The sequence below is a fragment of the Amborella trichopoda genome, chromosome 2 (genome assembly GCF_054954075.1).
Source record: "Amborella trichopoda isolate Santa Cruz 75 chromosome 2, AtrichopodaSantaCruz75HAP2 v2.0, whole genome shotgun sequence".
NCBI lineage: Eukaryota > Viridiplantae > Streptophyta > Magnoliopsida > Amborellales > Amborellaceae > Amborella > Amborella trichopoda.
Genome location: NC_142337.1, coordinates 61,199,448 through 61,214,845, shown reverse-complemented (window position 1 = coordinate 61,214,845; position 15,398 = coordinate 61,199,448). Strand labels below are relative to the sequence as shown.

Sequence of the window (15,398 nt, the reverse complement as noted above, 5' to 3'; positions counted from 1 at the left end):
GTAAAACTAATAAATGTGATGCAAAATAATGAATTCTTTAAATACCATTAACAAATTATTTTAGAATAGATGAAGTTTCTATAAGGCCTGGGCTTTAAGCGTACAAAATAAAGCCTCATCTCATAGAAAGCACTTTCGGTAATGGAAATGTCCATGATGGATCTAAATCAATTTCCAACACCAACAATAAATTTTGAAACTCAAAAATGGGATCATGTAAATCTATGAACACTTAGTTTAACAAATACAAGAGGGGAAAATAATCATAACATCATCTATTATTATTATTTGTTTATGGAAATGAATACAAGAGGGGAAAATAATCATAACATCATCTATTATTATTATTTGTTTATGGAAATGATAAAATACATTCTCATAAAGTAAAATCTGCTCCACAAAAGGGGGGAGAGGGGCGTTCCGAGAATTGAACTCGGGACCCTCTCGCACCCTAAGCGAGAATCATACCACCAGACCAAACGGCCGCATTGGGCAATTAATTTATATAACAGTTATTTCATTATTTGTTCGTTTTTTTTAAATAGTCCCCCCGTGTGCATTTGATTAAACCTTCTAATCAAAGGTGCTCTTTCAGGCGCACACTGCAAACACTACCTTCCCTAATAAAATATATTTTTATCAAAAATGTCGTATCTAGGTCAGAATCAACAAATGATTTCCAAATTAAAGTAGTTAGGATTTTAAATTTTAAATAGTCAATTTGATGGGCTAAGCGTACAATGTACTCTCTCAGGAGCACACTATAGAAAGTTCAATAATCCCTTGTCTCGGAACAGGTTGAAAGAACATTTCAAACAAATACTAACCAAGAATCGGAAAGTCTTGTCCCCCGCTATTATATGGTAATTTTGCAATAAAAAAATTGAATAGTTTAAAAAATAGTATATACTCATTCCAAATGGATCTAATGAGGTAATTTTGATGTTAAAATATGGCATATTTAGAAAATGCTCATCTTACATAATAAAAAAATAAAAAAATATATATACAATGAGATCATTTACTTTTTATATAAAGAAGCCACAATTATCATTGACCGTTTGATTTTAAATCGGGTGATTGAGTCGAACCGACAATCCCACTTGAGTGATCAATCCACGTAGTATGGATGTCTTTTTTTCCAACATTTCGATGGAAGTAATTGAACTTGAGTCATAATGCTACTAATTGTCCGTGGTTGACTACTCAAGGCATCCTAGAGTATAGTTTTTTTTTTTTGGTGAGTCAGTCGGGAGAGGTCCCCTACCTATAGTAAAAATTGAGTCGAAAAAGTAGCATTGCAAATTGTCAAAACGCTAATCAATTAAGCCCGAGCTCTTTTCCTAAAGGGCGTGGTTTCTATAAGGTTGCAACCTTAAACAATCTAATTAAGGTACACTTCCAAATTTGATTATAACATGTAATTTTGGAGTAAAAAAATATATTAAGATTATCTCAAAATCTATTTTGATATCTAGTTATAAAATTTTAAACTTAAAAAATGGTTAAAATCAAGTAAATCTATGTATTTATGAAAATCTTGAAAATGAACAGTCAAAATAATGTGTTGCAAGATGCATTATTTTTTAGACTTAAATTTTTTTTTTTTTATATTAATATATTTCAATATTGATAATCAATTAGAGGGTTTTTCAATATTAAAAAAACTTTTTTCTCATAGATTTTTGAGTTACATCTTTAATTTTGAAGTTATGACTTTATATAAACTTTTTCCTTTCCTATATCTAGAGTGTAGTTCCTTGATTCCATGGGCACATATAGAAGACAGGGACCATGGATGTGTAAATACCCGAAACATCAAGGCCATTTTGGTCATTTCCTTTTACCAAGGTTACTCTCGTGGTTCTTACCGAAATAGAGATCATGTCTCTGTAAATCGTTGTTTTAACCCCCTTTCTTTCTCTCTCTACCAAAACTTTCCCTCCAAAACTTCTCCCAAACGGAACGCCACGAACCCCAAACCCTAAATTTTCAGAAGCAACTGTTGTGAACACCAAAATCAAAACAAAGAAAGTCGTTTATTTTCCATGGATGTCCATTTGTAGAAGCACTCATCTACCATGTTCGTGTACCAGGCCCTGCAAAACCTTTTTTTTTTTCTCGGTCATGTTTATTGGGTTGGTCAATTTCATTGAGATAGCTTGTATAAAGCGCTACTATCTTTTGATCTTTTACTGTTTTTAGTGAATAAAACATATAATCTGCTTTCGTATTATTTGATGGTATGATATAGGAAGTAATCATGTAATTTGAGTATCAAGATCACTTGTGTATGGGATGAATTCTGATTTTTTATGGGTTTTCTGATGGGTACATTGTGTTGTGTAATGTTTATAAATCCCTGGTATTCATGTGCTGAATTGAGGTCTTTATTATTTTTGGGGCGTGAATGATATGCATAGACATGGATGGTTTGTATAATATGATATAGGGAAGAGATAATCTATTGTTGGGGCCTGTATCATATTCTTTTGCTTTGTGTATGATAGACAATCATGTATTTTGGATTTTTTATTTTTTGATAAAGTAAACTTGTTGTATTGAAAGTATCATGTATTTTGGATTTTTTCCAGATGGGTTATTGTTCATCTTTGTGGTTGCTGTATAGTTTCCTCTTTTTTCTCGTTTTTGATGTGTTTGGATTGAGATGGATACTTTAAAGATTATTGATTTGTGACCAAATGAATTATTTGTCTTTTCTTGTTATTTTTTCCAGTTAATTTGACTGGAAATGGGAGGAGAAAGAGAGAAGGGGAGATTGAGCATTGATTCAGAAACACAGACCATCTCAATTGACTCACCCTTGGATGGTAAGTGCAATTTGTGTTTGTGTTATTATTTATGATGAAGTATGAAGAAATCATCACATTATTTTATTACTATTGTTCTTCTTCTTGTTGTTACAATACATATTATGACTTGGCAGAACCCTACTCATATGTTTTGAAACACTTAAGATTGGTTTTGGCGGTATATTTCGTAAAGTTAGTGACTGATATTGACATTTATCATCTGTAACGTTTAATAGCTAGTGCAACATGCTTCACATGTACCGCTGATTCAACCTGTTTTTGGGGAATTTAGATGAGGGGGTTTCACTACCTACTTTATGGAATCATGAGTGTGGGTCTAGAGACTCTAGAAGCAGCTTTTTATCATAAAATTCATGGTAGTATAAAATAGGGTGAATTCTAGCATTTGTATATTTGATATTTCTATGCTCATTGGGGTCCTGCTTCAAGGGAATCTGTTCTCAAGTGCTTTTCTTGGAATTTCTTTTGGGAATTTGATTTTGGCAGTTTTGTTATTCACACTTGTGAAAATTGTTTCTTTGTGCTCCACTGAGAATCTGGGCTGATAAAGTTTTGAATGGGTTTGATACCAACAGTTATCCTATATGATTCCATTAAGAATTTCATTATTGGTAGAATTTTCTAATCTTGCTCGTTAATTCCTTCTCATTACTTCTGAAACTAGGGGGGGTTTTCATTGAGACTCATGACAGCGACACATGCCCTGCTGAGAATACTTTGGTGCTTGATGATAGAGTTTCCCTTGAAAATGAGATTGCATGTGAAGATCCTGACCACATAGAAGATACCCAACTCGTTGAGGATCCGAATTGTACAAACGTGACAACCCTGTTGGTGGGGGAGAGTGAAGAAGGGATATGTGTAGGCAGTGATCACGAAGAAACACAAAGAACTTTAGTATTGATTGATAATGAAGGAGTACTTGGTGAGGAGGGATCCATTCCCCTTAAGAATGATGGTTATAAAAGGAAGTGCAAGGAAGGAGGAAACCTCTCGGTTGTCAATGCAACCCTTGAAAATGATTGGGATCGAAGAAATAATGTGGTAGATTCAGATGCTTCAACTGATGATGAAGTTGCATCAGGTGAGTTCTATACGAGGCATCTTCTTCTGCAGTTTGTCTCGTATTTCTCAATAATGAATGCTTTTTTCAGTTACTCACATTGAACAAGAAAGGTTTGTGGAGGTACATTGCATGGATATTATTATGATGGCATGGAGTAACAAACTCTCAAATTGTCTCTGGCTGAAAGCACGAATGTGCTTTGGCAAAAGATCCTACTATTGCATTAGCCTTTTGTCTGTGCTAAACCTCCACGGTTCTCAATAGTGTTCTGGTTTCCTCAATTTGTGTCTGCTTGTTTACATGGTTTTTGTTTTCACTGAATTTGGTGGCACATCTAAGTGACTCGTGGGGCTCTTCTCTTTTCCCATTACTATCTAATATCTTGCCAATTTTCTAATACGATTATTTCCTTTTGAGCTATTCTGTTCTGTCATTTCTGTTATTTGAATTCTTTATTATCAACAAGAGATTTATAGTTACTTCAGGTAACTAGGATACGATTGGATTTGAACTAATTGGTCCATTCTAAGGAACAAGATGTGGAGTACTAGTACATATGCTGCCACTGACTTTTGTAATGTGGGTTACACAAGGTGTCAGGATGCTTGCTTGAAGAAATAACCCCCTAAAGACCTATTTTTCACAAATCATTGGCAGGGCTGGCTTAGATTTGTGTAAAATTGAGAGAAACCTTTTGAAATCAGTAGAGAACGGGAACAATGATTTTTAAAGATTTTATAAATAGAGAAAGCAAAAAATATAAAAAATAATAAAAAATAATGGGGAAGGGAAAGAAAATGCCTAGAAGCTGGGCCCTCAAGCCCGACACCTGGAGTTGGGGCCCGAATCAGACAAAGATGGGAGTCTTTGTTCCTTTCACCTTTAAGATTTACTAAACCGGGGAAGTCATGCCTAGGAATTTGCTTCTAAGTCTTTGGATTGGCTAGGAAAAAGGTTTTTCTTCTCTAACGTTTGTTGTATTTGCATAGTCTTTAGGATTATTGATCACTTAGAATTTCTAGTGTTTGGAGATGACATGATTGAGTGGCTATGGGTAGGGTTTCATTCTGTAAGATGTTGAAAGGTGGTGGAAAATGTCTATTTATATCAAAAATATTCCAGATCAGGAAGGTTTCGGTCTGGATTAAATCTGGACCATTCGTGTTGGAGCGGAGATGCGTCGCTGGTCGGGGCGCACCTCACATCACTAAGTCCTGGTCACTTCTGAACAATGCCGAAGATTGCACAGATTCTGATGGTGGTAGTCTGATTGAAATCATATGCTTCTTTGTCCACGATTTTCTTCCTTTCTAACTTAGGAGTTGCCTATTTTTGGTTGCAGTCTCCTAAAATGGGATATTTTGAATATTTCGAATATCTAGGGGTAGTCTGAGGTTGGACTATGATATAGGTGTGGACTGGAATTCAGTGTGTCCTATGGTTCACTAGGATTGTTTGCTTCAGGGGTCAGGTGCCTAGAAATAACTAGAATTTTGGTGAGGGGTTCTACTCCAGGAGATCTCCTAATCTATCTGGCACCTTTCTATATGTAGCAAGGTAACGTGGACTATTTGTAGTTTTGTACTGAATCTGTTTGGTTGATATTGGGCCGCTCCGACTTTCATTGAATACCCTGATGCAACAATGGTAAAATTGTCCACTGCCTAATGTTGGTACTCTCCCATGGAGGCTAGTGATTTTTGCTGTTCTATGGCTGACTTGGACTGAACGTAATAATCGATGCTTTAAACATCATCATTATCAAAACAAAAAAAAAAAACATCATAAACATGGCAAAGAGAGAAGAAAGGAACGAGTTAAAGGAGTTGGTAGCTCGATGGGCCAAAATGTGAAGTGATTTGTGGGACTACTCTATGGGTGCCCTTCAAATAAAGTGGCTGGAGATTGTGACCCTGAGACCTCCTTGAGAAGGGTGGCCTAAAAGGTGGTTGTCACCGCCATTGGGGCTTGTTAAGTTGAATTTTGATGGAAGCTCCAAAGGCAACCTTGGGGACGCAGTCATCCGGGGAGTGAAATGATCAAGGGAAAGTCTTACTTACTATTGACCTTTTGTATTGATGCTGTTCGATTGAGGTGGAGCCAGCACCTCATAATTTGGCTTAGAAATGAAAGGCCAGGGTGGGGCAGGGTTGTCGAAGGGGACTTGGCCATTTTAATTGGTTGGTCAACAAAAAGGATAATTATGCTTGGTGCTTAGGTAGCTTATTCGATGGGGGGTTATAGTCACACGAGAAGAACTAGAGAGTTCCAACACACTAGAGGGAATTTAATGAACTGGAGGGCTCATTATCTAAGGAAGGCATGCAGAATTCTTCTATCTTGCTGTCTAGTTTTGGTGGCTCTGATGTGTAGTCTCAGATGTGGTTCCAGTCACTCTTATAGGTTATACAGACAAGGTTTTTCTATTAGATCCGATTTTTCGACTAAGTCTTGTTTGTAGTACAGGCTTCATTTTGTACCTCAAAGCTTACATTTATAGACAACTTTTAATGAACAAAAAATAGATTTGGAAATTTGCACATCATAGTATAGATTGTACTATCTTCAATTTTTACTGAATATGAATTTGTGATTTGTTTTCCCCTCAGTGGTTACAACTAGATATTTTGCCTTTATCACCTTGAGAGTGGCCTATTTCCTGCCTGACTTGATTTCCAATAAACAAAAGAAGCTGATGACATTTCCTTAACACATCCTTTCAGACATATGAATATAGGTGATAAAGCTTGAAGAGACTTTTTTGAATCTGCCTTCTGAAGATGACATGTTGCCAACCTGATTGGATTTTTCAAAAGTAGAAGAAAATGAAGATATTTGTTTAGATTTCTTGGAGAGATACAGATATAGGTAATAACACTTAACGTGCAAGAAAGGCTTATTCATTGTGAATCTGCCTTTTGGAGAGCTAATTCATTCTCTGCGGCTATATATAAATGTTCGGAGAATGTGCAGTCAAAGCAACAAATTCATAAGATGTAGTTTTCTCAATTTGTTTTTGTTTGGAACTGTTTTAGCAGATCTTAGGTTTGCATTTTCTTATTTTCTTTTGGTCCTTTCAGTGGGCTCTCAAGGGTCTCTGTGAGTGATATGTTGCACCATCCTTTGAACATGTTGATCCTATTTATAATTCGGTGGACACATGGTTCAAAGGTCTTACTTTCATATAGCATTCCATGTACATGTTTTTGCCATTTAAGTAATTATCTGCCTCTTCTTTACATGCTTCAAAAATTTTTAGCTATTTCTGAATCTTAACTTTCTCTTGATAGGGAACTCTATTTCTTATGGATCCCCTTGTCGCCAACCTGCTTCTATGCCGAAATCTGGTGAGTGTCTCTGACCTCTTCTTGTTACATGTTTGCTAAGAATAGGTTCAATAGTTGTTTATATGGTCTATTTGTTCTTATAAGGCATATACTAGGGTAATTATAACAAGGTTGAAAAATTTGGCAGCCTCACTGCCTGGGCGGCCAGCTTTAAAAATGCGCCTAGGCATGCCCTAGGTTGGCGCCTTAGGTGGATGTGCTTCTAGGCACCGGCCTAGGTGGCTCCTGGATACAACTTGGCCAAGGGTGGAAAAAATACCCCAGCCAAGTGCCAAGGGTGGAAAAAATGCCCCAGTCAAATGCAAAAAAGTACTTCCCTCCCTCCCTCCCTCCCCCCCCGGGACACCTTAGGGCGCCTAAGTATTTGGGCGGCCGCCTTCGCCTTTTTGATCCTCGATTTATACTACAACCTGATGGACCATGGAAAAATATAGCCATTCTTATTCTCTCATCTGATGAAATGATGGGCAGTGTTGGAGAAAGAGAGTGGGTCCTAAAGGATCAGGGCATGGGTCCCACTCTCTCTTCTCCGTTGTCCATGAGTTTATTGGAAGTTGATAACCCCAACGCTTTGTATTGGATTATAAGTTGCTTTCTTTCTCATAGGCATGTATTGACGAATTCCATAAGCTTCCCCAATGTCAAAAACCTCGGTACCCTAAGTGTTTCTTATTGATTCAGGATCTTCACAAAGAAGCTTTGCTTCCGTTCGTGCTGCATCTTTAAGGGCATCTGGACTTTCAGCTGCTCAAAGTATGGGCTTAAAGAGACCGGCATATGGAACTGGAAGCCTGAATCAGGAAGGCTTGAATGCCTTAGGGGATCAAACTAGAGGCAAGGCTGGAAATCCTAGGGTGAGAAAGCTTTTTGTTGAGGATGAACTTGCAGAAAATGGAAACTCTATTAGAAAATTTAACAGCCTTGGGGATGAAGAAACAAATTCTTCTCTTTTGCCTGGTCATTGTACTGCAGGGTTAAGCTACTTGAACTCACAGGAGCCTGGTGAATTGTCTCAGGCTGAGGCACTTGGGGTTGTGGATAAGTTAGTATCAGTCAATGGAGTGGGGTTGTCACAACCAGTTGAGCCAGGAAAAACTGGAGACATGAAAGCAGCTTTAAATTCAAGTGTAAAAGGGGCACAAACTCTAGCCAAATTGGCTGATTTGAGAAATCCAACTGAGAAAATTGCGATCTTTGACTGGGATGATAATCGAGAAGATGGGAGAGGAGGTATTTTCTCTAGCAAAAGAAAGGAGGCCTTCTTTCAGAATGGGAAAACTGTGGACAAGGCTTTGACAGAACCACATAAGAATAAACGCGCTCTCTCTAAAGGACCCAAAGGCTTGGGTGAAAGGCTTAGAGAGAAGGAAGAGGAAAGGTTCTCTTATGTACATCAGGGAGTCCTTAATTTTGCTCATTCTGATTCGAGGGTTGTGCTATCTGGTTCTTCAAGTGGCCATTATATGCGTTGTGCAAAAATCAGCAGGAATTTGTTCAAAGACTTAGAAGAGCATCCAAGTCAAGTACCTTTAGGGCAAGAACCAGCATCACCTGTGAGGTTTTCACAAGGTACTTATGATGTTGGTTTTGATACCCAAATGGCTGCTGAAGCTATTGAAGCATTGGGTTGTGTACCTCCTGTGACCCCTACAAATCAAAAGGCTCTCACAAATCCTACCAAAGGTTTGAGAAAGAGTAATTCACGCTCTAAATCGAAGGCTGGATCAAAAGCTAAAGGCAAGATAGGGAGTGATTCACGACGTGTCTCTGTAAGGAAGAGAGGCTGTTCTTCTATTGATTCAGATTATAATTTGAGAAAATCTAAGCAAATGAAGACACTTGATGACAAATCCAGGGAAGCTGATCACATTGGATTTAGCAGGTGCAGAAAGAAGCCAATAGCTAAGGCTGTGGAGCCAAAGTTAACTGGAGAAAGAGAAGCAAATCAGCAAAAGTTCGAGCAAGAAGAGAGGACTGCTAAATTAAGTGAACTTGGAATCAGGGAACGAAGAAAGCCTCAGCTAGAGAAGAAAGAAAAGCGGAGTTTTGATACGCTATCAAATGAGAAACCAGCAGGCACCAATTTATTGAAGGAAACTTTGAGTTCTTACCCCAAAACTAGAGCAGGGAAGAGGAATTCATCAGAAAGAAACCTAAATTCTTTACTTAGTGTAGCAGGTTGTGTGAAGAACTTAGAAGCAGTTAACCAATCATCTTCAGCTCGAAGAAAGAGGTCGACAAATGCTGCTAAAACAACTCATTCCCAAACATGTGTTCCCAATAAGGACTCCATTGAGGAAATATTTTTAAATCCTGGAACAAGGAAAACGAGATCCGCTTCTAAAAGCTCAGCCCCATTGATAACAGTCTCCAAAGATGTGCCCACAAAAGCCAGAGAAGCAACAACACATTTGTCTCCGGCTGAAAGAGATAGCATGGATGGTATATCATGCTTACCTTCTGAAATTGATGGCATAGATGGTGTATCAGATGTACCCATTAAGTCCAGCGTTCGAATAAGGTCATCTAGGAACCCTAGTTCACGCTTATTATCCCCAAACCCTACAAGCATGACAAGGCAACAGACACCTGAGCATAGTTTTTATAAAAATGCGGCTAACCATTCAGCTGCACTGGCAAACAAAGACCAACTTCACAATATTCTTTCAGCAACCACTGAAAAGAAAACAGAACTAGCTGGGTCAGTTTGTAGTACACCTTTGAAGGGCACAGATGCAGTATCACCTATTTGTATGGGGGATGGTGCTCATAGATCATTCACGAGAGACCCAGGGAAATCAACTTTAAGAAGAGAACTCATCAGACTGGATGCTGCTGAACCAGAAGTATCTCCTACATTGAAGAGTGCTGGGAGAAGGAAGAGATACATGTCTAGTGTTCGTGTCTTGTTTAGCCATCATCTGGATGATGATATAGTTAAGCAGCAGAAGAAGGTTAGGTTTCTTGAAGCTTTTCTATAAAATTTTTTTTGTTTTTTACCTTGAGTAAACTAGTATTCAACCTGTATGATTCATAGGGGGGAGAGAGAGAGAGAGAGAGAGAGAGAGAGAGAGAGAGAGACAGAGACAGAGACAGAGAGAGACAGAGAGAGAGAGACCAGTGTGAGATGGGTAATTCTGACTTTTGTGAGTGGGAAACTGGTTTGGATTCTAGACTGACATGATAGAGATACTGGTAATAGTAATTTACTTATATTGATATTAATTTATTATAACTAATAGTGGGGGGTTTTGTATACTGCACCCAGTCTGTGGGTTGCCATTTTTTGTAACTTGTAAACTTTACTTTTAATACAAGCGTCAAAAGATTAAAAAGAAGAAGTAATAATAATAGTAATATTTGTTATAATTGATATATTATTGGCAATATATTGCATATTACTACTGATGATTAATTTGTTAACTTGGAGAAGAAGATAGATCTCTCTACTATTACAGAGCTGAAAGTAAATGATCTCATTAATGACAACTCATGCATACTATCAAGATTAAATAATGACTAGAAGACCCTAATGAGAGGAATAGCCTAAACTGCCCTCAATGGCCCAATCAATATAACGATATGATTACCCTTAACTCTTAACAACCATCTTCAAACTCTGGATGGGTGAAGATGAAGAGTTTACTCGAGAGAAATATGAACCACGGGATGGTGTGCGACTTGGTGAGTAATTCTGCAAGCTGTATCTGTGATGAAATACGAGGAAAGATGAGAGCACAAGTCAAAGTGATGTCGAATATAGTAGTCGAGCTCAATATGCTTAGCACGATCATGATAGGCTGAATTACTGGCAATCTGAAAGGCACTCTTGTTTCCACAATGTAATGGAGTGGGAGTAGTGATTAGCCATGGCACAGTACTCACCCTCGGCACTAGAGTGTGTTCTGCTTGTTGCATCTCAAGATATGAGAGAATCGCCTAAAAAGATGCATAAGCCAGTAGTAGAACAACGATTGTTCGCATCACTGGCCCAGTCAGCATCAGTGTAAGCATGAAGCTGAAGTTGACGATATGAAGACCAAAGAATGTGATAGAGTGGCACGAATATACTGGATGATCTGGTGAAGAGTGGCTTAGTGAATGATACAAGGAGAGGCAACAAACTCGCTCATGCTATGCACTGCATATGAAATGTCAGTGTGGGTGATTGCCAGATACACAAGACTGCCAAACAAGCTGATAATACAGCAAAGGGCTTACCAGCTATAGAACAAAGATTTGACATTTATCTGAAGAGTTGTGTCAATTATCTCTGTATTAGTGAGGAAAGCATGCCGAGTGATATTAGAGGCATAATCATCCTTAGCGGAGATGGTAGTCATGAGCAAAAGAGATATCTCAAGACTAAGAAACTAACGAGAATGGCCGATCCTCTATGGCAAACTGTTTCCAAGCTGTATCCAAGTATCGTGAATGTGATCCAAATCGTCAACATACAAAGTAAAACAATTCGACCTCAGCTCATACTGGAGATGAACATCGGTGTCATGTTGATCCCGAGTGAACCTGGAAGCAAGAATGGTGGAACTGACTTCTCAAAGCATCTCAAACCAAGCTCTCGGAGCCTGTCTGGGACTATATTCCGCCCTGCGGAGATGACAGACATGTTGAGGCAGATGAGGATGCATATACACCTCATTCTTGAGATCACTGTGAAGAAAGGTATTCTTCATGTCCATTTGAAACATTAACCACTGACAAGCGGCGGCAACATTAATGAGAATGCTGATGGCAGTCATTTTAGCCACATGAGCAAATGCCTCATAGTCAATCTCATACTCTTGCATAAAGCCACGAGCAATCAGCCTAGCTGTATAATGCTCAAGAGAAGCATCAGTGTTTGAATTTTGTCGGCCCACTTGCTGCTAATGACAGACTTGCCATGTGAAAGAGGGACCAACTCCCAAGTATTAGCCCCCTTTAGTGCGAAAATCATTCATCCATAGCCTACTGCCAATGAGGTAAACGAGAAGCCTTCTTATTGGAGAAGAAGATAGGCCTCTCTACAATACCAAAGAGCTAAAAGAAAATGATCTCATCAGTGATTCAAGCTGTGCACAACTTGTATATACAACAAAGAACACAGAATAACTAAAATACCCTTGATGATGGGAGTAGCCTTAACTATCCTCGAACAACGTATGATAAGAGTACCCAGTGCTTGTAAAATAATTAACCTAATTATAGTAACTGTTGTTTGATGATGATATGGATTAATCAATTAATTGTCTTATTAATAAATAATGATGACGGGAATGGGGTCGGGGCATTGCTGGTTAGGGGGGCACAAGCCTCAACATAGCATCTTAGGCTCCATTCCCTCCGTTAACCCTTAATAAATAAATAAATAAATAAATAAATAAATAAATAAAAATAAATATGTATATATATATACATAGAATAATGATGATGATGATTTAATAAGGAGAAAATTTTTAAATTGTACCCAACCATTTCAAATCTTTTCAGTACACAAAGCTCTTACTACATGCTGCATGTCTTATGGATGACAGATATTGGCTCGTCTTGGAGCATGCAGTACTACTTCCTCTCCTTCGGATGCTACTCATTTTGTGACTGATAAGTTTGTTCGCACCAGGAACATGTTAGAAACAATGGCTCTTGGCAAACCAGTAGTGACCCACTTGTGGCTGGAGAACTGTGGCCAAGCAAGCTGTTTCCTTGATGAAAAGAAGTATATATTGAGGGATACCAAGAAAGAAAAGGAGATTGGCTTTAGCATGCCTGCTTCATTGAACCGTGCAAGCCAGAGTCCTCTGCTACAGGTTTATCTTTTTATTGAATAGTGAAAGGGTCTGATGAACTATCGAAAACTATTTTCCTTAGGCTCATTGCCTTCCAATGAAATGGACAGTGATGGGGAGAGGAGAGAGAGAGAGAGAGAGAGAGATTGTGTTGACCCCAATGCACTCTGTTGGTTTCCCATAGTCTACTGGACAAGGATTGTACTTGTTTTTGGTTTTTTTAGTAGTTCAGTGGGGAAGTGCTACCCTACCCCATGGAACGAATGGAACTCAAGACGTCGTGTTGTGGCACCCCACCTCCTTAACCACCTAGCCTTTGAGCCCATTCCTAAACCAATAATAAATGTACTTCTCCATTTAATACTATCCAACTAAAACTGGTTTCTCTTGTTTGTCTAGTTATATATCTGTTGGTGATTATATTAGTTTGTTTTTTAACCTGCTATTGGGCATGCCTTTTTTTTTCCAATTCCTTATTCTTTAGTCCCTTTTTAGGGTAAGAGAGTAATGGTTACTCCAAGTGTGAAGCCCAATCGAGACCTGGTTGCGTATCTGATTAAGGCACTTAATGGTCAGGTAAGAATATTCTTCGTGCTTGTGAGTTGTGAAATAACTTGTGCATAAATAAAAAATCTTCGATTGTGTCTTTAATTTATAAATTTGCAACTATCATTTTCCTTTTTCTCGTTGTGTTTTTACCTCTATATCGTTAACTTGTTCAATTTTTCAGGTAGTCGAGAGACTTGGGAAATCTGCAATTAAAGATGATAAAATTTTGAAGGACATTCTGGTGATTTCATGTGAAGAAGATTACATATTCTCTGCACCCCTCCTTGAGAAAGGTACATGAAATTGTATCTCCCAGGCAAGGATACATGGGCCTTTGAGTTTTAATATCAATTAACAGTGGGGAAGAATTTTGATTTCGGAATCGCGGTGGCTTTGGCTTTTGTTTGCAGGTGCAAGGGCTTACACCTCTGAGCTCATCCTGAATGGAATAGTTATCCAAAAGTTGGAGTATGAACGGTGAGTAATGACTAATTCTTTTGTGTGTGTGTGTTAAGAGAGAGAGAGAGAGAGAGAGAGAGAGAGAGAGAGAGAGGTTGGAAAGTTGGTGGTACTTGATCTTGAAATTCCTTCTTGTTTGTTATCGATGCACTTTCTGTTATTAATTGTTAGAACTTTGTTAACAGGCATCATCTCTTTGAGGACCATGTTAAGAGACTGCGTTCCTCCAATTTGGTTCAAAGCCGAAAATGAGTGTTGTGGGGTACACTAAAATGTTACATCTCTCGAATAATGCTTTGGGGAATGTGCTGATAGGTGAAGTAATGTGAGTATTCTTTTCCTTTTCGTTCCCATTATGTAAAGCGCCTGAGTTATGCTTAAGCAGAAATCACTTGGATTTTCACATGCTTTGACAGAGGCTTACTACTCCTTGGCTCTGTAAATGTAAAGAAAATATTTTTTGTTTTGCATCTAAATTAAATTTTGTTCTGGTGCGTCTTTTTCGATAGGTATGTGCGTTGTGTTTAGTTGTGGCTTCGATTAATTACAACCAGGAATTGTTCTGACACAATTGCGTGATCTCGTGATTATTTCGACAATTGTGCATTTTTACGCCGTTCTTTGCCTCTCTTAGCTCTTGAGATCAGCCACAACTGGTAGGGATCTCCGAGGCCAAGTTTCTCCTGCACAAATACGTATTTTTGTAAGTTCAGATGGCTGATGGTTTGGCCAACCAAGGGGGTTTTGGGGATGAGCTGCTAATTTCATGATTCCGATCTGTGCTTTCACGTTTTATAATCTTCTTCGTGTTGATTTTTTTATGCAAGACAATGGACCAGACAGTACTCCATCCCATAGTTAGCAAGGCGGCTCACCATGAAATCGGAAATGTATTTTTTTTATCTTAAAAAGTCGGTTGAAAAAATCGGGTCAAAAATACAGATAGGCAAAAATACTTTATATAAAAATATCGCAAATATATCGTATTAGGCTCAAAAAATCGGAGTGAAAAGCGTAAATGTTTAAAATAAAATTACGTAGAAATTAAAAAATAAAATAATAAGTTGTTGATAAATGTACCATATGAATTTTCTCGTTAAATGCTTTAACAAATATCACACACATATGTACACTTTTTTTGGTCAGACGAGCAACAAACACAGTAGACCAAAAAGAAACACAACTAGAAGACGAGCATTACGCAAACTGAGAGAGAAGCAAACACAATCTTTCATAAAATGAGAGAGAAGTAAACACAAAATCTTTAATTAAGAAATGTAAATTGAGAGAGAGACATTCAAAGGCAACAGAGAAATAAGGTGGATATAAAATCTCAGAGAAGATAAAGAAGACGGTA

General features: G+C 38.0%; 1 protein-coding gene across 8 annotated transcripts; it reads left to right on the top strand.

Annotated features, from left to right (window-relative positions):
• Window positions 1–1,740: 1,740 nt before the first annotated feature.
• Window positions 1,741–14,883, top strand: LOC18445180 (BRCT domain-containing DNA repair protein). 8 transcript variants are annotated; one of them, XR_002282836.2, is made up of 11 exons: window positions 1,741–2,083; window positions 2,738–2,831; window positions 3,499–3,918; window positions 7,191–7,247; window positions 7,929–10,201; window positions 12,782–13,054; window positions 13,529–13,609; window positions 13,764–13,875; window positions 13,993–14,059; window positions 14,227–14,366; window positions 14,551–14,883. XR_002282836.2 is itself a non-coding variant. In XM_020674133.2 (10 exons), the coding sequence occupies exons 2-10, from the start codon at window positions 2,753–2,755 to the stop codon at window positions 14,291–14,293; spliced, it is 3,429 nt and encodes a 1,142-aa protein (XP_020529792.2). In that variant the 5' UTR covers window positions 1,741–2,083; window positions 2,738–2,752; the 3' UTR covers window positions 14,294–14,530. The 8 variants fall into 8 exon arrangements, 6 of the variants coding, with proteins under 6 accessions (XP_020529792.2, XP_020529795.2, XP_088715260.1 ...); XM_020674133.2 differs by lacking the exon at window positions 14,551–14,883 and having other exon boundaries at window positions 14,227–14,530; XR_016049915.1 differs by lacking the exon at window positions 14,551–14,883 and having other exon boundaries at window positions 1,751–2,083; window positions 12,868–13,054; window positions 14,227–14,530.
• Window positions 14,884–15,398: the final 515 nt, after the last annotated feature.

What these genes read in the sequence shown, in the direction of transcription:
- LOC18445180 (XM_020674133.2), top strand. Translation starts at nt 2,753, where the DNA reads ATGGGAGGAGAAAGAGAGAAGGGGAGATTGAGCATTGATTCAGAAACA. An exon ending in AATTGACTCACCCTTGGATG is followed by an intron (nt 2,832 to 3,498) that starts GTAAGTGCAATT and finishes TTCTGAAACTAG; the next exon opens with GGGGGGTTTTCATTGAGACT. An exon ending in TGCACCCCTCCTTGAGAAAG is followed by an intron (nt 13,876 to 13,992) that starts GTACATGAAATT and finishes TTTTGTTTGCAG; the next exon opens with GTGCAAGGGCTTACACCTCT.